Source organism: Tachypleus tridentatus, chromosome 1, assembly GCF_004210375.1.
Source record: "Tachypleus tridentatus isolate NWPU-2018 chromosome 1, ASM421037v1, whole genome shotgun sequence".
Classification (NCBI taxonomy): domain Eukaryota; kingdom Metazoa; phylum Arthropoda; class Merostomata; order Xiphosura; family Limulidae; genus Tachypleus; species Tachypleus tridentatus.
The window spans coordinates 174,852,544-174,878,690 of NC_134825.1; the positions used below are offsets into that span (position 1 = coordinate 174,852,544).

At 32.0% G+C, this 26,147-nt stretch overlaps 1 protein-coding gene across 2 annotated transcripts in view; it reads left to right on the plus strand.

The window, feature by feature from the left end:
• Positions 1–20,353, plus strand: part of LOC143230576 (serine/threonine-protein kinase greatwall-like) — a 38,646-nt gene extending 18,293 nt beyond the window's left edge. For both annotated transcript variants that reach the window (XM_076464380.1, XM_076464389.1), the window contains 11 exons: positions 2,411–2,502; positions 4,153–4,292; positions 4,815–4,903; positions 7,884–7,999; positions 8,502–8,700; positions 8,879–9,687; positions 11,825–11,981; positions 13,362–13,475; positions 16,423–16,524; positions 19,981–20,091; positions 20,177–20,353. In XM_076464380.1, coding sequence (XP_076320495.1) covers positions 2,411–2,502; positions 4,153–4,292; positions 4,815–4,903; positions 7,884–7,999; positions 8,502–8,700; positions 8,879–9,687; positions 11,825–11,981; positions 13,362–13,475; positions 16,423–16,524; positions 19,981–20,091; positions 20,177–20,223 — 1,976 coding nt within the window. In that variant the 3' untranslated portion in view covers positions 20,224–20,353. The remainder of the gene's footprint in view (positions 1–2,410; positions 2,503–4,152; positions 4,293–4,814; positions 4,904–7,883; positions 8,000–8,501; positions 8,701–8,878; positions 9,688–11,824; positions 11,982–13,361; positions 13,476–16,422; positions 16,525–19,980; positions 20,092–20,176) is intronic.
• Positions 20,354–26,147: the final 5,794 nt, after the last annotated feature.

Here is a 26,147-nt window from a genome sequence, read left to right on the forward strand (position 1 = left end):
TTCCTGATATAGAACTCCAAATATTTTTGTTAGTGCATGTTTGGAAGTTTAGATTGTTTCACATTGTTGAAGCTAGTGTTTTTAAATTCACTCCAGAATAAATAGTTTTTGTTAACTGCTCCGTCCTTACAACTTGTAAGTTATTTCAAACAATACCCGATACATTTTCCTTGGTACCTTTCCATCATAATCTCCTTGGTTCTCAATTAGGTGATGTTCAATTAACGTTTTGAATTCCTTAATTAATTAGTGCTGCAGCTGGAGTAGTTTTGGAAGGTCCTGGAGCTATAGGTAGTAAAACACTGGTGCTAACAAGTTAGATGTATTAATCTTCTTCCATATTGATCTTCTTGCAATTTTCTGACTTTCTTGGTAATATTATTTTATTTTTCTGATTCATTTCTTAATCTTGTTTTCACTGTTTCATTATTTTCTTTAAATTTTCAATTTCCCTTCAAGCTCATGTTGTTATCTTGGAGCTTAATCTTGATTCTATTTTATTTCTACCAAAATAATCCCACTTTTTTCATCAGTGTTTAATGGTTTCTGTTGTGCATGTTCTTAGGGAATATTTAACAAACATAATATAAAGTCCAGTCTACTTAATGTGAACAAAAGCATTTTATTTCTTCAAATACTACTTGTACAAGTTAGCTTAAGTAATTTTCACTGATAGGCCTAAGTTTACAATAGTCACTAATACTAATAAACAATTCCACTTATTAATTTTCTTTGTACCTGCAACAGTTTCTTCTTCTTGTACACTGTTGAAAAACAAACTCAATCTAACAAAAGTAACCTGAAGTAACAGATATACTAAATAATAAGCCAACTCAGTAATCAACCATTTCTTTTAGTCTCGCTTAACTTGCTTTTTACATTGTCCAAATGATTTGCCAAACTTTAACCACAATTACTGTCATTAAACTGTGTTCTCTAATGAAAAAAACAAACAAACTTCTAACGAGAAACAAGTTAGTGTATTGTATTAAAAATACAAATACTAAGTTAGTATTAAAAATCTCAGAAATATCATTTTAAAGAAAGTTAAGTTATTTTGAGATTTTTGTTGTATTGAGATTATATAATGTGAGAAGTAACATTTGGAAGAATGCTATTAGCTGTATGCAGTTTGTTTTGTGAGGTTATTAGCAGAGATTCTTGGGCTGTTAGTGCACCTAAATAAGATGACTGAAATGAGTTGAAAAGTCTTATGTACTACAAACATTTCTTCTAGTAACATGTACATAAATACATCTGTTGACAAGTGTTAGTTTCCCTAGTGGCTCAGCAGTAACTCTGAAGGCTTATAATCGTAAAAACTAGATATTTGTACTCGTGGTAGACAGTTCAAATAACCTATTGTGTAACCTTTTGCTTAACAAAAAAATGGACAGGAGTAAAACAAAGTACATTGTATTCGTAAAGATAAAATATTAAAATAATTGAGGCTTTCAGTAGCAAATCACCATTTTTTGTTAACAGAGTAAGAAACTTTGTTCTAAAAATTGATCTAATTTCACAATAGAAATGTACATGTTACATTCAAGGGTTTCACCTTGTCCTTCTCAGTTTTGAAAAACAAAAAGACTTCTAACAGCCAACTTGTAAAGATTTATATTAAGTCCTAACTGTTAACCCTAGAATTAGTGGCAGGAATTACTTGAGCACAATGGATTTTTATGTTTTTATGTTGTGTCATTACTAGTGAAGCCATGAGTTTATTCTTACAGTAGCCCTACTAAAAATATTCACTCACATAAATAGTACTCACTGTGTTACAGTTAATTTCACTGGTTATTGCTGAGGGCCCTCTGTGTATTTTTATGTTGTAAGTGAAGTAATTACATCTAGATGTTTGAGGGAAGATGCGACCAATATTTGTTACACTAAGTGTTGTAACAAACAAATACATAAAGTTACTCAATATGATCTGTGGGCTGCTTTGGTAGTTAACAGCATAAAAAGAATTTGTATATTAAAGTGGGAAGACGTGTTGATTTTTTTTTTAGTCAACATAAGAAGCATGTGTGAACATCTATTGAGTAATGGTTGTTGGGTGATGACAATACACATAAACGTTCAGAATAACCATAAGTAGTCGCTGAGAACATTACATACACCACTGATATCGTGCATAGATAATTACACAGATCCTTCAGATAGAATGCCATGAAATCATGTTTTTGTGTAAGTATTGACAGTTTAAGAAGGCCAGATCCTTGTATGACTTTTCCCAATTTCTTTTTTTATCCTATATTTTTAATCTTTTATTTTGTTCTAATACTATGACTGAAATCATAACTTATGTAGTAGCAAGGTTTAGTACATACAAAGTTTGTTTTTAGTTTAAGACTAAATAATATTTCAAAACATATTTACCAGTGGTAAAACCAGTTTCCATTTTAAGTTCTAGCCGAGAGGGATGCCTTAGCTCTCAGCCACAGCCCTTTTGTTGTGCAGATTTTCTACTCATTGCAGTCCAGACAGAATATTTACCTGGTACGTATCTTAGTGCCCAGATGAGTGCAGAAAATTTGGATTGCGTATGAACTGCCAGAACGTTTTTTTTTCTTTTCACTAATTATAGGGTAACTGTACCTTATCGTAGTAGTCAATACAGTACATATCTAGATATTGATACTGTGACACGATGTGTCTGGATACAGATAATTTAACAATGGTTTGTTATAAAGTTTGACAGCCTTTTCTGTTGTTTATTACCTGTATTAATAATAATACCTTATTTAAGCACTTCACACTCTAAAGTGTTTTTTTCAAATTCTTGGGTTGGGCTCCATGTATTAAAACATTAATTTTTAGCAGAAATATTGTATTAGAAATTCTAATTTTTTTCTGTACAAAAGACTTGTAATGTTTACTGAAAGCTTGCTGAATTTTATGAAAATACATAACTTATTAGGTAGTGTATTGATATAATCATATAGCTTCATCATACAATACTTGTATAATGTATCAACACCCCTACTAATTACACAAGAGAAAGCACCCTCTTGTGATAAGGATGATAATTATTTTCATCTGGGATAGTAATCTATCAAAATGTAACATGCATGTAAATAAGCACTGCCTTTATCTAGTGTGTAAAGATAGTTATTGTGTGTCTGATTCCTCTCTGTTCTGCACACTACCATTAAAAACATTTAAAATTTTGTATAGAACATTGTTATTCAGGAATGGATGGTTAGGTTATATTGTATAAATAAAAATACTTTAGAATAATTTACTGAATTACTTGAGATGCTACCTCAAATATTCGAAGGGAATTATTTTTAATTACTTACAACTTAGTTAGGCAGCCAGTTATATTATAATAATTATAGTAAACTATATATTGTTTACCAGATTGGTCAAAATGACCTTGTCCATTAATGGAGAGGCAATACAAACAAGAAACGGAGTATCCAGTGCACAGAATAAACTTGTCTTTAAAATTGTAGAACACTGCTGCTTTTTTGGAAGAAATAAACAAAATAAGAAAAGTTAGCAAATGTAATTTTGTTAAGAGTCCTGGTGGTCCTGCTACAAGTACCTTGTAGACCATGCAGGTGACCTCCTTAGTTTTTATTACATGTTTTCACTGATTGTATTTGGTACATAGTATCATTTTGTTGAACTATTTATTTAATTACTGGATTCCTTAAAATTAATTTTTTTCCAAAAATCAATTAAAAACACAACAGAATTTAAGGAAAACAGCTGAGTGGGAACTTTATGGACTTCAACATCAAACCCACTAATATAACTAATTGGGGACAAAGCTTTATGCAGTAACATTATATGTTGTTGGAACAGTAAATGTTGTAAAACAATAAGACTTTGTCAAAATGTTATCAGTACACATCTTTATAAAGAGAGGTTTAAGGCTGTTTAGATTAACTTTTAATTTCATTTCTTGAAAAGTCGATGTATTACCAATCATAATGTTTCCAAATTGTTTTTATGTAGTTCTATAAAGTGACCTCAAAATTCAAAGGTAAATCTAATTATTTTAAAAAGAAAGATACAGCAGATGTTTATTAAATATTTGTACATTTACATGAAAACAAATTTTTGGTCCAGATTATATGATTTTGATTCTCTACGTTTGGTGACTAAAATATGCAGTTTTATTGTCTTCACATGATCTAGATAATGGAATATATGATTGGAGGAGATGCAAAGTCTTTACTTCATATGTATGGATACTTTGATGAGGATATGGCTGTACTCTACATTGCAGAAGTTTCCATGGCACTAGAGTACTTACATCGGCACAACATAGTCCACAGGTAGGCAATGACCTAAATACAGAATTATAATAAAAAGACAAATTAACCTGTTTTGTTTTGTATGATCATAACACCATGTTAAGCTGTTTTGTTTTGTATGATCATAACACCAGGTTAAGCTGTTTTGTTTTGTATGATCATAACACCATGTTAAGTTGTTTTGTTTTGTATGATCATAACACCATGTTAAGCTGTTTTGTTTTGTATGATCATAACACCATGTTAAGCTGTTTTGTTTTGTATGATCATAACACCATGTTCGTTTTTCCCATTCAGATTCAGTAATTCACAAAGTATATCACCTCTTGTCCAGGAAATTTAAAAATTGATTTAAAAAACATAATTTTTGGAATTCATGTTTCCTTGTTATTAGTTTAACTTTCTGTACTGTCACTGTATGATGGTGTTTAATGGTAGTCACATGAGATATGAACTTTCCACTATCTAAATACCAGCAGAGCATTGGATAGTATATTAATCAGTTGTGTGTTCTGTTTTATGAGTTTTTTTATTTCATAACAGAGACTTGAAGCCTGACAATATGTTGATTTCTAGTAAAGGTCACATCAAACTCACTGACTTTGGTTTGTCAAAGATAACTATTAAGAAACGTAAGTACATTGAATTCTGTTCAGGCTGTGACTCTCTATAATATGTTGAATTCTGTTCAGGCTATGACTGTCTAAAATATGTTGAATTCTGTCCATGTTATAAGCATCTGAAAATCAGATCAAACTGCCTAAGAGACCATGATATTCTTCTTGTAATGTTTAATTTTACATACAGAGGACAGCACTTAATATCTTACTTGGTTTCACACATCAGAGTTGCTGAAAATTTCACTTGTATAATTTAGAATTGTGAGTAGCACTGTTTTGTTTTGTTTCATAAAATGGTGCAACAGTTGTAAATTCCACTGTGTAAATTATTGTTTTCTGTGTAAATTCTTTGTCAACATAATATTGCAAACCCATTGTTTTAACTTTGTATTAGAAATCAAACCTCACTTCCCATTGACAACTTTTTGCCTGTGTCAGTATAATGCTTCTAGGCTATTTTTAAACAAACAGTTCAGATGTATCTCAGAACAGCTGGTATGGGTATTAACACTTATTGATAAGTATCTCAGAACAGCTGGTGCGGGTATTAACACTTATTGATAAGTATCTCAGAACAGCTGGTATGGGTATTAACACTTATTGATAAGTATCTCAGAACAGCTGGTGCGGGTATTAACACTTATTGATAAGTATCTCAGAACAGCTGGTATGGGTATTAACACTTATTGATAAGTATCTCAGAACAGCTGGTGCAGGTATTAACACTTATTGATAAGTATCTCAGAACAGCTGGTATGGGTATTAACACTTATTGATAAGTATCTCAGAACAGCTGGTGCGGTATTAACACTTATTGATAAGTATCTCAGAACAGCTGGTGCGGTATTAACACTTATTGATAAGTATCTCAGAACAGCTGGTGCGGGTATTAACACTTATTGATAAGTATCTCAGAACAGCTGGTGCAGGTATTAACACTTATTGATAAGTATCTCAGAACAGCTGGTGCGGGTATTAACACTTATTGATAAGTATCTCAGAACAGCTGGTATGGGTATTAACACTTATTGATAAGTATCTCAGAACAGCTGGTATGAGTATTAACACTTATTGATAAGTATCTCAGAACAGCTGGTGCAGGTATTAACACTTATTGATAAGTATCTCAGAACAGCTGGTATGGGTATTAACACTTATTGATAAGTATCTCAGAACAGCTGGTATGGGTATTAACACTTATTGATAAGTATCTCAGAACAGCTGGTGCGGGTATTAACACTTATTGATAAGTATCTCAGAACAGCTGGTGCGGGTATTAACACTTATTGATAAGTATCTCAGAACAGCTGGTGCGGTATTAACACTTATTGATAAGTATCTCAGAACAGCTGGTGTGGGTATTAACACTTATTGATAAGTATCTCAGAACAGCTGGTGCAGGTATTAACACTTATTGATAAGTATCTCAGAACAGCTGGTATGGGTATTAACACTTATTGATAAGTATCTCAGAACAGCTGGTGCGGGTATTAACACTTATTGATAACTATCTCAGAACACCTGGTGCAGGTATTAACACTTATTGATAAGTATCTCAGAACAGCTGGTATGGGTATTAACACTTATTGATAAGTATCTCAGAACAACTGGTATGGGTATTAACACTTATTGATAAGTATCTCAGAACAGCTGGTGCGGGTATTAACACTTATTGATAAGTATCTCAGAACAGCTGGTGCAGGTATTAACACTTATTGATAAGTATCTCAGAACAGCTGGTGCGGGTATTAACACTTATTGATAAGTATCTCAGAACAGCTGGTATGGGTATTAACACTTATTGATAAGTATCTCAGAACAGCTGGTGCGGGTATTAACACTTATTGATAAGTATCTCAGAACAGCTGGTGCGGGTATTAACACTTATTGATAAGTATCTCAGAACAGCTGGTGCGGTATTAACACTTATTGATAAGTATCTCAGAACAGCTGGTGCGGGTATTAACACTTATTGATAAGTATCTCAGAACAGCTGGTGCGGGTATTAACACTTATTGATAAGTATCTCAGAACAGCTGGTGCGGGTATTAACACTTATTGATAAGTATCTCAGAACAGCTGGTGCGGTATTAACACTTATTGATAAGTATCTCAGAACAGCTGGTGCGGTATTAACACTTATTGATAAGTATCTCAGAACAGCTGGTGCGGGTATTAACACTTATTGATAAGTATCTCAGAACAGCTGGTGCGGTATTAACACTTATTGATAAGTATCTCAGAACAGCTGGTGCGGGTATTAACACTTATTGATAAGTATCTCAGAACAGCTGGTGCGGTATTAACACTTATTGATAAGTATCTCAGAACAGCTGGTGCGGGTATTAACACTTATTGATAAGTATCTCAGAACAGCTGGTGCGGGTATTAACACTTATTGATAAGTATCTCAGAACAGCTGGTATGGGTATTAACACTTATTGATATTCTTTATTTTAATGACATTTTGTGATATTGGAAGTAATGAAAACAATATTTAATTTTCCTAACTGTATCAACATAGAAAGAAAAATTATTCAGTTAAGTAATAATTGTTTGTAATAATTCTTTACATCTTAATTTTTTAACCTTAGTATTTAATTGTCATTTAAATTCTCAAAAATATACAATGTTTTAAGTTTCATAGGTAGCCAAATATTTATTCATGTCTCAACATTTACATATGATTAAGAGTGACACTTAGATGTAGTTTTAAACTGATATCCATTACTTTTCTTGAAATATATTATGATTCTTAGAGAGTTTTTGGAAAAAGGCAGTCAGGACTCTCATGTTGGGTTCTTTACATTAAAAACAGTGTTTTAATTGACACTTTAGAATATAGCCTTAATTTTGTAGATTTGAGCATAAAGTTGTTCTTTCTGAAAGACCGATGACATTTGTGATTCATTACAGTATTAAAAACTAAAGGGTGTTTTAAGGTAGTTACACTTTAGTTTTGCTAATGTTCATCAGATGTTTTATATAACAGAGATAGAGTTAGCTGACGTGTTGGGAACCCCTTCGTGCCTGAACCATTTCGGCTCCCCTTTCCTCAACACCAGAACTCCAGGACAGATCCTGTCTTTAACGTCATCACTAGCATTTGTAAGTTTTTCATTCTTCCCTGAGCATTCCTTACCTGCTTTTGTACAAGAAACACCTTCTTGTTCATTGAATTTCCTGTATTAAGGATTAATATTGCAACTTGTTGAATACTGTTTGTTTCAGACTTAATAGATCACCATCAGTAAGAAGAATAGATGGGCATTATTTTGACCTATTAATCTCCTTTTGGAGTCATCATTGGTTTTGATACATACGTTATTATATTAATCAAATAATTTAATAAGGGCCTCCTCTTCTGTCTTATTTTTAAGTTTTGTTAAATATTTATTAGGTTTTTTCTTTCTTCATAATCACATGATGCTCTAGTTTCAAGCTTCTGTCAGTTGCTTTAATCTCAACAGAAACTGATTATTTCTTAATGATACTGTAAACACAAAATATCTTATGCTTACACAATTAAAACTGATAATGTAGTTTCAATCGTAAATTCATTATACATGAAATGAAAACTAAATTATTATGATGGGTTTTTTCCTCCTAGAATACAACTCCTTCTTTTAGACGACCAACTCTTTTATCTGACGGTGAGAGCCCTTACTTTCCTTACAAGCAAAGAGATGATCCTAAAAAGCCAAACAACATAAGCCCTTCTGGTATTTCCAAAACATATGAGGTAAAAGAATCAAAAATAAGCCCACAAAAGGAGGGAAAATCATCTTCCATAACAGAGGCTATGAAAGGTGTGACTTATTTTATAAATTAAACAATAGGAAATTAGCAAATCAAAGACAATAGGTGTTTTCAGTTTAGTAAATAATCTCAAAATTAAATCTAATTATTAAAAATATCTTGAACGTTTATGTTGATTTTTTCTCATCATCTTCCTCTTCTTGTTCCTTCCCTCTCCATCTACTACAGTGTCTACCCCTAAAGAACCAAGGACACCAGCAAATCTCCATATCAAGCCTACAACAAAAGGTAATTTTAAATGCTCCCAGGCAAAAATTACTCCAGTTGGTGGACGGCCTCGGGTAACACTTCGTAACTCCAACTCTGCCAGAAACTTGAGAGGTTTGAGAGGTATTAGTTCTTCCAAAGACATTGAAGACAGTCCAAACAGTAGTGAGAAAAGAGTGCTTCAATTTAGTTCTCAAACTGATGAAGCTACTGTCTTCAAAAGACCTATTTCACACAGTGTAAAACGAAACCATTCAGACTCGCCCAGCCCCGGAGAGACTGAAGGTGACCAATTTTCTACAGGATTAACAGCAGAACTGTCAGCTTTGGGGATTCAAAAGACATCAAAAAAGATGCGATTTAGCAGCCCTAATCGTTCTTGTACTGTTATGTCGATAGACACAGAGGATAGTGTGTTTGGATCATCCCCTTTCACGAATGAGCTTAGACAACCAACTTGTTTGTCTGACTGTTTATTAGGTCAGACTGCGTTTTCAGAGAAATCAAATGAAGATGGAAACAAACAAGAACAACTTCTTCATAGCAAAGGTTCAGAAAAACCAGTGTCTTTTGCTTTAACAGAACAAACACCGAGTAATTCTGAAGCTCCACAAGTCACAAAATTCACAAGGTTTGCATCTGTTAAGTCAATGATATCGGACATTTCCCATTCCTCTACTGCGAGTTCTTATGTAGGAGGAAACAATTCTACAAAACACGTCTCTCTCATGATTACCCCTTCACATCCTTTCCAAAGGAGAACAAAATCTGTAAGTTGACCTTGTAGGATCTCATAACTAAAAACTGATGAAACTACACTTTGCTAATTTAATCCAGTTCGCACTGTAACAGTTGTTAAGTAATTTGCTAATATAACTAGCATCTAAATCAGTACTATGTCAGTTAACACTGTAACAGTTAAGTAATTTGCTAATATAACTAGCATCTAAATCAGTACTATGTCAGTTAACACTGTAACAGTTAAGTAATTTGCTAATATAACTAGCATCTAAATCAGTACTATGTCAGTTAACACTGTAACAGTTAAGTAATTTGCTAATATAACTAGCATCTAAATCAGTACTATGTCAGTTAACACTGTAACAGTTGTTAAGTAATTTGCTAATATAACTAGCATCTAAATCAGTACTATGTCAGTTAACACTGTAACAGTTAAGTAATTTGCTAATATAACTAGCATCTAAATCAGTACTATGTCAGTTAACACTGTAACAGTTAAGTAATTTGCTAATATAACTAGCATCTAAATCAGTACTATGTCAGTTAACACTAACAGTTAAGTAATTTGCTAATATAACCAGCATCTAAATCAGTACTATGTCAGTTAACACTAACAGTTAAGTAATTTGCTAATATAACTAGCATCTAAATCAGTACTATGTCAGTTAACACTGTAACAGTTAAGTAATTTGCTAATATAACTAAAATCTAAATCAGTACTATGTCAGTTAACACTGTAACAGTTAAGTAATTTGCTAATATAACTAACATCTAAATCAGTACTATGTCAGTTAACACTGTAACAGTTGTTAAGTAATTTGCTAATATAACTAGCATCTAAATCAGTACTATGTCAGTTAACACTGTAACAGTTAAGTAATTTGCTAATATAACTAAAATCTAAATCAGTACTATGTCAGTTAACACTAACAGTTAAGTAATTTGCTAATATAACTAGCATCTAAATCAGTACTATGTCAGTTAACACTGTAACAGTTAAGTAATTTGCTAATATAACTAAAATCTAAATCAGTACTATGTCAGTTAACACTGTAACAGTTAAGTAATTTGCTAATATAACTAACATCTAAATCAGTACTATGTCAGTTAACACTGTAACAGTTGTTAAGTAATTTGCTAATATAACTAGCATCTAAATCAGTACTATGTCAGTTAACACTGTAACAGTTAAGTAATTTGCTAATATAACTAAAATCTAAATCAGTATTATGTCAGTTAACACTGTAACAGTTAAGTAATTTGCTAATATAACTAACATCTAAATCAGTACTATGTCAGTTAACACTGTAAAAGTTGTTAAGTAATTTGCTAATATAACTAACATCTAAATCAGTACTATGTCAGTTAACACTGTAACAGTTGTTAAGTAATTTGCTAATATAACTAGCATCTAAATCAGTACTATGTCAGTTAACACTGTAACAGTTAAGTAATTTGCTAATATAACTAAAATCTAAATCAGTATTATGTCAGTTAACACTGTAACAGTTAAGTAATTTGCTAATATAACTAGCATCTAAATCAGTATTATGTCAGTTAACACTGTAACAGTTAAGTAATTTGCTAATATAACTAGCATTGAAACCAGTACTGTATGTATTATATCTCAGTTGGTCTGAAGAGCCCTGATGGTATTGGGTGAAAAGCCTCATTGGCACTCGATGTGGAAGATAACATGATTGGCATGTCATTAAACATTCTTTACTTTCAATCATGAGTTTTAGCATTTCAGTTTCAAAGCTAGAATTTTAGACTTGGCAGTTTTGATAACAGTGTTGACGTTTAAAAGAATAATTTTTTTAAAATTATATAATGAAGTACAAGAGCAAATAAGGTGAAACAATAACTTTGTTAGTTCTATACACAAGTTAAGCTGTAAAATGATAATTTATTAGTTCTGTTGTATCTGAGGTAATTATTAAAGTGTATACAATATATTCTTTTCAGAGCTTTTGTTTTAGTCATTTCTGTATTATTCTATTTAAGAATGTTATTATGATACTATGAAGGATACAGATTATTATTTTTTATGCATTGTAATGAGATATTAGAATACTTGTGCTTGGATGTCTGGTATTAGCTTTAGTATTGAAACTTGTTTGATATTGCATTTCATGATAAAACCATTAATTGTGTGTTTTGCAGATACCTAGTGCAGCAACCTGTACTCCTACGATGTTAACCCAGACTCCTTTCAGAACACCAAAGAGTGTAAGAAGAGGACCAGCTCCATCTAGTGAGTGCCGTATACTTGGCACTCCAGATTATCTTGCTCCAGAACTATTGTTACACAAAGAACACAGTAAGTTAATTTGGAATGCTACTCACATCTTCACATGACCGTAAGAGTCTCTTCCCTCACTGACACAAAGCTTCCACCAACTTGTAATGTAAATGATACACAGTAATTCCCTTGAGCACAATCATGTGAATACAAACTTGTTCTCCATTTGATATTGGTTCCTCTGTTTTTAATTTACCACCATTTCTACAATTATTGTTTTAATCTATTGTTACTTTGTCATGTTATTTTTTCTTTTCTTAATGTATAAAAGAAATACACTAAATTCTAAACTTTACAGTTAGAACTTTCATTGAAATTATCCTTCAATACAATTTCTACTTTTGAAACATGTCTCACCTGAAGTTATCATTAGGCCTATTCACAGGCTCCAACCCTGGCCTGTTTTCCGTTTTAACTGATAACAAGAAAACAAAAAATAAGAAGACTGTTTTCTATGTACAAAAGTGGACCACCACAACATAAGTTTTGTGTACTAATGGATCATTTATGTTATATTTCTGACATGTCTCAAGGTTTTTAACATTTTTTTCACTTGAACACATTCATGTGATCTCACAATCAGTGATATTACTACCATTGTTGGTTCCATTCTGATATCATATCTAGGGTCCCTTGCTAGGACAGCAGTAAGTCTACGGATTTACAAATCAGGGGTTTGATTCTCCTTGATGGACACAGCAGATGGCCTAGAGTGGCTTTGCTATAAAAAAAACCATAAATACACTCAGATCCAGGATTTCCGACCTCCTGCTTTTATTACTTCAGCTGAGCCTTTTCATCATGTGTTGGTTTAACTACCATTGTCGTCTGCACAACAGTTGGAAGAGAGAATGAAATGAAAGGCAGTATTATTTTTGCAGTTAACATCTTTCTTACCAAAAAGATATTTGTGATAATAGGATAATGGGGCAGAGAGGTTTCTCACCATTTCCAGTCTGTTTAGTTTGCCTCTTGAAGATTAAGCCTTTGTTCACTTGCTACTTCTAGCAGGGATGACTTGGAATGTACGATGTATCAGTCTTCTACTGGTGGAGTAGTCTAAAGATGATTAGATTACAGGCTTGTAACACTGTTACCTTGTCTCTTGTGGGGATGGGATCTCTGTTCAAGATGTTTTATGGGGTTCTGCAGAGGTGAGTATCCACGTGAAATACGTTATCAGATAAGGAAGACATTAACTTCTGGTTGATGAAGTTATGTAGCATGCATTACACAAAATTTACTTATGAAAAAAAGAATAAACAAGTGATAGAAATATTTAAACATTTAAGTTAATGATAAACTCACCAGGTGAAGCATATGAATATTGTGGAAAAAGTTTAATTAGAACCAGAAAACTTAAAAATTTAACTACAATTTGTTTTTCTTTCCTCACAGGTTTTCCAGTCGATTGGTGGGCTCTGGGTGTGTGTTTGTTTGAATTTCTTACTGGTGTTCCCCCCTTCAATGACCAGACCCCTGAGGCTGTATTTAATAACATACTGAACAGAGGTCAGATATTTAAAAAAAATTTAAAGTTTATAAAAAGTGTTTATTGTACATCAGTACAACTTTCTAAAACTGTAAGTTATTTTTTTCCATTAGTTTCTGTATTCATTAGCTTCCAGCTGATATTTTTATGCTATTCCATTTGATTTGGATATATGTTTTTTGCAAAGGCTTAAATAAAAGTGAAACTTATGTTAATATTTCTTTACCTTTTTGTTTTTAACATAAGAACTCTAATGGTATAAGAGACCATATCTTAGTGTATTTCACTACTGGATCACAACTGTTTTGTTTTTGCTAAAAACTGTGAATTACTTAAAACTAGAAGGCCCAAGAGTAGTTACTCCTAGGAGTTAAAGAAGGAAGTCCACAAAACATTAAGGTTTGGAACATGCATCCAAAAGAATGTTTTTTTTAATCATTTAAGATAACTGTCTAATTTCACATTCTCTAATTAAAAATTAACTTCTTCAAGAAAAGTTTTGTTATTGATAGAAAAAGTGAGAAAACGTGCATCGAACTGTATCCACCAGAAATAAAGTAACTCGCATTGAACTGTATCCACCAGAAATAAAGTAACTCGCATCGAACTGTATCCACCAGAAATAAAGTAACTCACATCGAACTGTATCCACCAGAAATAAAGTAACTCACATCAAACTGTATCCACCAGAAATAAAGTAACTCGCATCGAACTGTATCCACCAGAAATAAAGTAACTCGCATCGAACTGTATCCACCAGAAATAAAGTAACTCGCATCGAACTGTATCCACCAAAAATAAAGTAACTCGCATCGAACTGTATCCACCAGAAATAAAGTAACTCGCATCGAACTGTATCCACCAGAAATAAAGTAACTCGCATCGAACTGTATCCACCAGAAATAAAGTAGCTCGCATCGAACTGTATCCACCAGAAATAAAGTAACTCGCTCCGAACTGTATCCACCAGAAATAAAGTAACTCGCTTCGAACTCTATACATAAGATGTAAAGTAATGTGCATCAAACTGACAATGTGCTGACAATGAAAACGTTTTCAATAGTGCCTATGTTTTGGCAGCAATAAAACTTAAAAATATACCATGTTTTTCTTCATCAGTGTTATTTGTTTTGAAATATTGTTTCAAACATTTCAAATAAAATTAATTATCTTCCTTTGCCAGATCATACTTTTCAATTCTGCAAAAATTATCCACGGTAGACAGTTGTTCTGTTATACCAGAAAAAGGGAGGGGTGAGAAAACTTGTCAGTTTGTTTTTTACTTGACTCTACTCATGGTGGACAGTTGTTCTGTTATACCAGAAAAAGGGAGGGGTGAGAAAACTTGTCAGTTTGTTTTTTACTTGACTCTACTCATGGTGGACAGTTGTTCTGTTATACCAGAAAAAGGGAGGGGTGAGAAAACTTGTTGTCAGTTTGTTTTTTACTTGACTCTACTCATGGTAGACAGTTGTTCTGTTATACCAGAAAAAAGGGAGGGGTGAGAAAACTTGTTGTCAGTTTGTTTTTACTTGACTCTACTCATGGTAGACAGTTGTTCTGTTATACCAGAAAAAGGGAGGGGTGAGAAAACTTGTTGTCAGTTTGTTTTTTACTTGACTCTATTCATGGTAGACAGTTGTTTTGTTATACCAGAAAAAGGGAGGGGTGAGAAAACTTGTTGTTAGTTTGTTTTTTACTTGACTCTACTCATGGTAGACAGTTGTTCTGTTATACCAGAAAAAGGGAGGGGTGAGAAAACTTGTTGTCAGTTTGTTTTTTACTTGACTCTACTCATGGTAGACAGTTGTTCTGTTATACCAGAAAAAGGGAGGGGTGAGAAAACTTGTTGTCAGTTTGTTTTTTACTTGACTCTACTCATGGTAGACAGTTGTTCTGTTATACCAGAAAAAGGGAGGAGTGAGAAAACTTGTTGTCAGTTTGTTTTTTACTTGACTCTACTCAGCTGCAGTCAAAACATGTTTTAAGTATTGGGTATTTATAGAAAACAAAATCAATTTACAGTCAGATTCATACATTAGAATAAATATTTCCAAATTAACAAATGTACAAAAAAATTAAATCCTGTAATTATTAGAATGCATTAAATCTTCAGTTTGAATTTTCTATGTTCATGATATTTTTAGCTACATTTTCATTTGAAAGGCATATGCTGTCAATAATTTGTTCCTTTAGTTCAGTTTTATTTTCTGTGGAAGCAAAAGTACAGTGGATAATTCTAAGTAAAGAATGTATAAACCAGTGTAATTATTTATATTAGCCAATTACCCATTGCACCAGTGCATCATATCCACGTGCAATGTATTCATGATGTCATATCTGTACCCTGAGAATGGAAAAAAATAAAGTTTTCCATGATGGGAAATTGAGGAAAAATAGGAATGTTATGTAATAAAAAAAATATTTTTCAAATATCATACACATAAGCAAGAGCTCCATTACAGCGTGAGTATGATGGATTCATGACGTCCCTTCTGCACTCTGAGGATAGAGAAAAATGAACTTCATGACAGTAAACAGAAGCAAAACAGCAAAATTGTGACCCCTATCTCAATCCTACATGCATATAAGATAAAAATTTTGAAAAGTTGGAGGTTACATATCGTGTAATACAATAGTTTTTCCAGTATCATAAAAGCAAGAGTTTCATTATAGTATTGATTTAAGCCAGAGTTGATAAGAAAGCAATTTGGACTTCTTATAAGAATGAGTGAATAATGGTTAATAATTTATTTATTTAATACTTTAAATATAAAAAAGTGTAGTTCACTGGGTAAGATGTTTATGATAATAAAAACCATCCTATTAAAATGTAATACATACCACAGATACATGTTTTATGAAAAAACCTATTACAATAGAGAGGAAAAAATATAATGCAGCTGTTAGGAGTGTTCTAAACATCCATTTCCTAAAGTTTAGAAGATTAATTTGTGTTCATTCCAGACATCCCCTGGCCAGAAGATGAGGAAGCATTGTCAGAGGATGCTCAGCTTGCTGTCAATAAACTTCTAACTCTGGATCCTGTGAAAAGACCCAGTGCTGCTGGCAAGTAGCTTGTAAAGATCTGTCAGAATTAATGTTTGATCCATACCTCTCATTATGTATTGTATGCCATACTATCATTTCATCCACACCTCTCATTATGTATTGTGTGCCATACTATCATTTGGTCCATACCTCTCATTATGTATTGTATGCCATACTATCATTTGGTCCATACCTCTCATTATGTATTGTATGCCATACTATCATTTGGTCCATACCTCTCATTATGTATTGTATGCCATACTATCATTTCATCCACACCTCTCATTATGTATTGTATGCCATACTATCATTTGGTCCATACCTCTCATTATGTATTGTATGCCATACTATCATTTGGTCCATACCTCTCTTTGTGTTCCATACCATCATTTGGTCCATACCTCTCTTCGTGTGTCGTGTTTCATACCATCATTTGGTCCATACCTCTCTTTGTGTGTCATGTTCCATACCATCATTTGGTCCATACCTCTCTTCGTGTGTCGTGTTTCATACCATCATTTGGTCCATACCTCTCTTTGTGTGTCATGTTCCATACCATCATTTGGTCCATACCTCTCTTGGTGTGTCATGTTCCATACCATCATTTGGTCCATACCTCTCTTCGTGTGTCATGTTCCATACTATCATTTGGTCCATACCTCTCTTCATGTGTCATGTTCCATACTATCATTTGGTGCATACCTCTCTTGGTGTGTCATGTTCCATACCATCATTTGGTGCATACCTCTCTTCGTGTGTTGTGTTCCATACCATCATTTGGTCCATACCTCTCTTCGTGTGTCATGTTCCATACTATCATTTGGTGCATACCTCTCTTGGTGTGTCATGTTCCATACCATCATTTGGTCCATACCTCTCTTCGTGTGTCATGTTCCATACTATCATTTGGTCCATACCTCTCTTCATGTGTCATGTTCCATACTATCATTTGGTGCATACCTCTCTTGGTGTGTCATGTTCCATACCATCATTTGGTGCATACCTCTCTTCGTGTGTTGTGTTCCATACCATCATTTGATCCATACCCCTCTTCGTGTGTCATGTTCCATACTATCATTTGATCCATACCTCTCTTCGTGTGTCATGTTCCATACCATCATTTGGTCCATACCTCTCTTGGTGTGTCATGTTCCATACCATCATTTGGTCCATACCTCTCTTCGTGTGTTGTGTTCCATACCATCATTTGGTCCATACCTCTCTTGGTGTGTCATGTTCCATACCATCATTTGGTCCATACCTCTCTTCGTGTGTTGTGTTCCATACCATCATTTGGTCCATACCTCTCTTCGTGTGTCATGTTCCATACCATCATTTGGTCCATACCTCTCTTCGTGTGTTGTGTTCCATACCATCATTTGGTCCATACCTCTCTTCATGTGTTGTGTCCCATACTATCATTTGGTCCATAGCTCTCTTCGTGTGTCGTGTTCCATACCATCATTTGGTCCATACCTCTCTTTGTGTGTCATGTTCCATACCATCATTTGGTCCATACCTCTCTTTGTGTGTCATGTTCCATACCATCATTTGGTCCATACCTCTCTTAGGTGTTCCATGCCATCATTTGGTCCATACCTCTCTTCATGTGTGCGTGTCCCATACTATCGTTTGGTCCATAGCTCTCTTAGGTGTCGTGGTCCCATACTATCGTTTGGTCCATAGCTCTCTTAGGTGTGTGTCGTGTCCCATACTATCGTTTGGTCCATAGCTCTCTTCGTGTGTCGTGTTCCATACCATCATTTGGTCCATACCTCTCTTTGTGTGTCGTGTTCCATACCATCATTTGGTCCATACCTCTCTTTGTGTGTCATGTTCCATACCATCATTTGGTCCATACCTCTCTTCGTGTTCCATGCCATCATTTGGTCCATACCTCTCTTCATGTGTCGTGTCCCATACTATCGTTTGGTCCATAGCTCTCTTCGTGTGTCGTGTCCCATACTATCGTTTGGTCCATAGCTCTCTTCGTGTGTCGTGTTCCATACCATCATTTGGTCCATGCCTCTCTTGGTATTCCATGCCATCATTTGGTCCATACCTCTCTTCGTGTTCCATGCCATCATTTGGTCCATAGCTCTCTTCGTATGTCATGTCCTCGTGATAACAGAATGTTTCTCCTTTGTTTCTGTAATAGATGTTCATTGAAGAAGATAAAGTCTATCACATAATTATCACTAAACATCTCATGCCTAATTGGAAATTTGACTTGATTTTTATAACACTGTAACACTTACCACACAATAGTAGCTACAACACCAGTACTAAAATATTGACATCAGTGTCATCTTACTGAATTTAACACACAAAAGTAGCTATAGCATCTTGGTGTAACATGTAACACATAAAAGTAGCTTTAATCCTGTTGACATCAATATCCTCGTGTTGGTGTAACATATAATAGTAACTCTAGTACTAACTCTATCAAGTAACTGTTTGAACAATTGTGGTAAACATTTTTCAAGTTTTCAACGAACTTCATCATGTAAAAATGTGTCATACATAAGGTTATGTTTTATATGTTTTAGTAATATTAGTTTGGTGAAAGAAATATTATACATGTTTCACTTAAGATCTTCGAACTGTTTAATTTATTGAAAGTAATGTATTGAACACCAGGTTTTTTTCTTTTTCTACTTCAGTAAATGTTGTTTCCTTCTAACTACCTAATTTGAAAGTAACCTCAAGAATAACATAAAGTCCAACAATGTTATTGTTATTTCCAAACATTTTTATAAAGCAGTTTATGATATATTAGGTATGTTAATCTAGGTAAACAGTTATAAATATTACAATAGTTGTGGTAGTACACAACTATCAGGGCCATTGTATGGTCTCCCAAAATCGTCAGATACGCTTTCTAAATTTTGAGGTGTAGTTAAAGGTTGGTATGTTGTAAATAATTTTTTCATTAGTTTGGCAGAGAGGTACCAGAATAATTACCTTCAGACGTCGTATGTGTTTATAAAATTATTTTTACACATGGTGACGTTTGTTTTCATGAACTCCTTAAACAGTGCCAGACTTGTTTAAATAAGTAATAAATACATAAAACAGATTACTTATTTCAAAAATATAATAATAGCAGCTAAACAGTAGGTACGCTCTCACAGTATGAAGTTGATAACTCAGTATGATGGGTTGAAATGTTTTAATTATTAAAATCAGAAACTGTTGTTATCGATATTTTTCACTCATTCAGTCCCATAACTTTCTCAGTAAACACAAAACATGATTTTACTTCTGTTGTAAGTTTATTTTTTGCTTGTAATATTTCCTGTTATTAGTTTTTCTATGTATAACAATAGATAACTATAATTTGTTAAAATGCTCTCTTTAACAGTTTTCCTCTTCAAGAATTGTGAATTAATTTAGTTTGTCATTACTTAGTCTTTCCTTTCATATATATTTATGAAACCTCTACCTCACTGCATTGTTTTATTCATCTCTTAGACTTAAAGTCGTTCCCATTGTTTAAAGAGACTGACTGGGAAAATCTGTTGGTCAAGGAAGGGCCTTTTGTTCCACAACCTGATAATGATATGGACACTATCTACTTCGAAGGTGAGGCCATAAAATATGTAATTCCACTGTTATATTAACTGTGGTTTATGAAAGACTGCTGAACCTTTTCTCTTTTCTTTTCCAGCACGGAACAACATGCAGTGTTTGAATGTATCAAACTTTGAACTTTGACAAGTCAACAGTTGAATATTTATTTCTCTTGAATAGATAGTTGTGAAGAACTTGTACTGTACTGTATGTATAATCAGATCACAATCTTGTATATAATTCTGTAATCGTATGAACTATTTTCCATTTGTTATATGGCTCATATGTGTCTTTTATGACAGCCCAGAAAAATCAAAATCATTATTTAGGAAACAGAACATTTAAATTGTACACTGTGTGTAAGATTAGGTTAGAGATAAATATATAATATTCATAAGATCAGGTTACAGATAAATATATAATATTCATAAGATCAGGTTACAGATAAATATGTACTATTCGTAAGATCAGGTTACAGATAAATATGTACTATTCATAAGATCAGGTTACAGATAAATATGTACTATTCATAAGATCAGGTTACAGATAAATATATACTATTCATAAGATCAGGTTACAGATAAATATGTACTATTCATAAGATCAGGTTACAGATAAATATATAACATTCATAAGATCAGGTTACAAATAAATATATAACATTCATAAGATCAGGTTACAAATAAATATATAACATTCATAAGATCAGGTTACAAATAAATATATAACATTCATAAGATCAGGTTACAAATAAACATATAACATTCATAAGATCAGGTTACAGATAAATATATAATATTCATAAGGTCAGGTTACAGATAAATATATAATATTCATAAGGTCAGGTTACAGATAAATATATAATATTCATAAGATTAGGTTAGAGATAAATATATAATATTCATAAGATCAGGTTACAGATAAATATGTACTATTCATAAGATCAGGTTACAGATAAATATGTACTATTCGTAAGATCAGGTTACAGATAAATATGTACTATTCATAAGATCAGGTTACAGATAAATATGTATTATTCATAAGATCAGGTTACAGATAAATATGTACTATTCATAAGATCAGGTTACAGATAAATATATAACATTCATAAGATCAGGTTACAAATAAATATATAACATTCATAAGATCAGGTTACAAATAAATATATAACATTCATAAGATCAGGTTACAAATAAATATATAACATTCATAAGATCAGGTTACAAATAAATATATAACATTCATAAGATCAGGTTACAAATAAATATATAACATTCATAAGATCAGGTTACAAATAAACATATAACATTCATAAGATCAGGTTACAGATAAATATATAATATTCATAAGGTCAGGTTACAGATAAATATATAATATTCATAAGATTAGGTTAGAGATAAATATATAATATTCATAAGATCAGGTTACAGATAAATATGTACTATTCATAAGATCAGGTTACAGATAAATATGTACTATTCGTAAGATCAGGTTACAGATAAATATGTACTATTCATAAGATCAGGTTACAGATAAATATGTATTATTCATAAGATCAGGTTACAGATAAATATGTACTATTCATAAGATCAGGTTACAGATAAATATATAACATTCATAAGATCAGGTTACAAATAAATATATAACATTCATAAGATCAGGTTACAAATAAATATATAACATTCATAAGGTCAGGTTACAGATAAATATATAATATTCATAAGATCAGGTTACAGATAAATATATAATATTCATAAGATCGGGTTACAGATAAATATATAATATTCATAAGATTGGGTTGCAGATAAATATATAATATTCATAAGGTCAGGTTACAGATAAATATATAACACTCATAAGGTCAGGTTACAGATAAATATATAACACTCATAAGATCGGGTTACAGATAAATATATAATATTCATAAGATCGGGATACAGATAAATATATAATATTCATAAGGTCGGGTTACAGATAAATATATAACATTCATAAGGTCAGGTTACAGATAAATATATAACATTCATAAGATCGGGTTACAGATAAATATATAATATTCATAAGGTCAGGTTACAGATAAATATATAACATTCATAAGGTCAGGTTACAGATAAATATATAACATTCATAAGATCAGATTACAGATAAATATATAATATTCATAAGATCAGATTACAGATAAATATATAATATTCATAAGATCAGATTACAGATAAATATATAATATTCATAAGATCAGATTACAGATAAATATATAACATTCATAAGATCAGATTACAGATAAATATATAACATTCATAAGATCAGATTACAGGTAAATATATAACATTCATAAGATCAGGTTACAGATAAATATATAACATTCATAAGATCAGGTTGCAAATAAATATATAACATTCATAAGATCAGGTTACAGATAAATATGTACTATTCATAAGATCAGGTTACAGATAAATATGTACTATTCATAAGATCAGGTTACAGATAAATATATAACATTCAAAAAGATCAGGTTAGAGATAAATTTTTAACATTCAAAAAGATCACGTTACAGATAAATATTTAATGTTTATAAGATCAGGTTACAGATAAATGTTTATTGTTTGTAAGATCAGGTTACAGATAAATATATAATATTCATAAGATCAGGTTACAGATAAATATATAACATTCATAAGATCAGATTACAGATAAATGTATAACATTCAAAAAGATCAGGTTTCAGATAAATGTTTAATGTTTATAAGATCAGGCTACAGATAAATCTTTAATATTCATTAGATCAGATGACTTAACAAATAATTTAACAAGATGTAACTTTACTCAGTAGACTGATAGTTATTTCTGATCTTAATCAGCAAATCGATATCCACATACAACAAAGTAAAAAATGTCCCTTCACAAACTGACAGTTTCACGCCCCATGTCCCTTCACAGACTGACATGTGCATGTCTTGTAACACATCACAACAGAGTAAGATGGAGCAAGAATGGAACAAAACATTACGAGAATACTAGAGTGAGTTATTGTGACGATACAACCAGTAGCAAGATGTGAAATGAAACACACACTAGTAGGCTTGTATGTGATGTCAAGAAGAGTCAGTGAAGTTCTGTTGAAAACATGCTAAACCAAAGTTTCTTTGTGGTAACTGATTTAAGTAGAAACAAATGAAGGATATCCTTTTGGGATTAATGAACTGGATAAAGATTTTAAGAATGAAACGTTATTGATCTTGAGTGTAAACTTCAAGATGGTGCAGTAATAATCAGGACTTGAATGTGTAAGAAACCAGAAAAATGTGTTAAAACATCACTAATATAATTTACAGAAATAGATATTTTTGTAACGATATAAAAATTTGGTGACATTTTGTTATAGCAAGAAATTCAATATCATTTACAACAATGAAGTAATTTTTAATTTTACTGTTGTTATTTAACTGTGTTATTACAGTTTTTAATTAGCACTACTATTTTCTATAACATCATTGTTTATTATGCACGTTACATTAATATTAAATAATCAGTGGAGATCAAAGGTGGCAACACGTTTCCACAAAGTATAATTTTTAAAGCTTTAATCATGAAATCAGACAAAAGAATTAGACTTACTATCGACCTCCGCTAATGTAATTTTCTGCTGCTGTTCTTAATAGCTAATGTGACCATTCCTGTAAGCTGTAGTTGCTGTTGGATGACAGAAACTTGCTGTGGGGTGGGGAGGCTGGTCTGACACTGTTATTTTGTTAATTTTTAGGCAATTATATTTCTATTAATTATTTTTATTATTAGTTGTGAATCACTGCACTTTTTTTGTCATTTTTCCTACAGTAATTACTTCTCATTCTGTTCATTTAAATACGAAACTCTGAGTTGTTTCAACTGAATATCTTATAGAAGACTGTTTTATTTTTTTGTTGTTGTCAATATTTATTACTTTAGATGAATGAAAAGTATGTACCAATACTATTCATATTTTATAAAAGTAGGTTGAACTTCTACTGTTGCGACATCTTTTGGCAGGATGATTAATCAATATAAGAAATAGAACTACCATCTCATACAATGCGTTGATTATAGACTGCGAACATATGTGATAGGAAAATAATTAGATATATTAATTCCTTCACTCAGTGAAAACAGCAATAGGATTTTTTTTGTTATTCACAGCAGTAACTGTTACAGATAAAAGTTTCCATGCTTTTTTAGATATGGGCGTCTTCTGCAATTTGACATTTCAGTTGGGATATTTTTTTAAAATAAAGTGATGAGAATTGCAATTAATAAATCAATTAAAAGTATAAATCAATGAATAAAACATGTATGTATAGTTTTATGTAATGACTATGATTATTTATAAACCCCAGATATCGATTAATTTATAAAATGAATAAAAATGTTTCATTTTTTACGAAAAAGGAACATTACATTATTGCCAGTTATCGGAATGATAATATTTCGATCTTAAATTCGTATAGCAACACACGTACCCCTGACTATCTTTAAAAGGATTTTAAATATCGTAATAATATTATGCTTTAAGTTTTCTAAATCTAAAGGAAAATAGCTAATTTATTTCACCTAGAAATATTTTATCCATTAATTGTTACCTAAGGTAACAACTTTTTTATCACTAGAGGGTAGCAAGAAAAATTATGTATGCAACCTTTTGACATGGTCAATAAAAATATTGGATTCTAGAACATCAGTAGCTTTGTTTGTCTGAATGTTGTTATATTACAAGACAGGAAATTTACAACTGTTTCAGTGCTAACTCTATAGGTCTTTTATAACCTGACCTATTTAGAGCACAATACATCTCGAGACAAACATAGAATTTATTAAAGGGCAGAATGAAGTAGACTGCTATAACAATTTCATAATTTTTTTCTTTAAAACAGATTTTATTTTGGTATATCAGTGAATTCTGTTTCATCTAGTGTTTCGTAAATATTAAAATATGGAAAATTAAGCATGATGAAAAACGTTCAATTACTTTTATTAAGGTGTATTTCTGTAACTGCTATATTAAGTTGGAAATTTTTTTTTCTGTTGTTAAAGTTAAATATAAAGATCCCCTAGTGGTTCAGTTTATAGGCTTTTTCGATATTTGTGGATATTGAATACCTTTATTACCTTCGTACTTAACAACGAATAAGTAAGGATAAAATGTATAGATTTTTTTTCCTCTGATTTTATAAATTAAAAATCTTGAGAAATGGAGAGAAATCAAAATGTCAACCAGAGCAATGGTTGTAAACTATGGCAAAACTAATTAATGCCAAGGTTAAAAACGTTGTAAAACAATGTTCTGGTTAAAACTTATTAAACATTTTAGGTCAAACTGTGTCCTAGTTAGACCTTGTTATAAAACATTGTCAAAACAAAGTGTTCTAGTTAAAAGTTTTTGGGTACAGCATGGCCAGGTGGTTAAAGCACTCGTAATCTTAGGGTCGCGGGTTCAAAACCTTGTCATACCAAACATGCTCACCCTTTTAGCTGTGAGGTGTTATAATGTGACAATCAATCCCACTGTTTGTTGGTAAGAGTTGGCAGTTGGTGGTGATGTGATGACTATTTGCCTTCCCTCTAATCTTACACTGCTAGATTAGAGACAGCTAGTGCAGATAGCTCTCGTGTAGCTTTGCGTGAAATTTAAAACAAACAAACATTAAAGCTTGTTATAAAACATTGTTAGGTCAAACTGTGTTCTAGTTAAAACTTATTATCAAAGTTTGTTGTGTCATACAGTGTCTCAGTTAAAACTTGTTATAATATATTATTAAGTCAAACTATGTTCTGGTTGAAACTTGTTATAATAGATTGTTAGGTCAAACAGTTTCCTGGTTAAGAACTTAATGTAAATTATTGCTACAAAACAATGTCTCATTTAAAACTGGTCACAAAACATTGTTAAACAAAAATTGCACTAGTTAAAGCTGATTTTGTAATATTGTGAAATCAAATTGTTGGGTTCGTTAATGTTTGATGAACCACCTTTTATTTGTAGTTTTTTAGTTTGTTTTTTACTACAAAAACTACATATTCTTTCGTAAATGATTTGA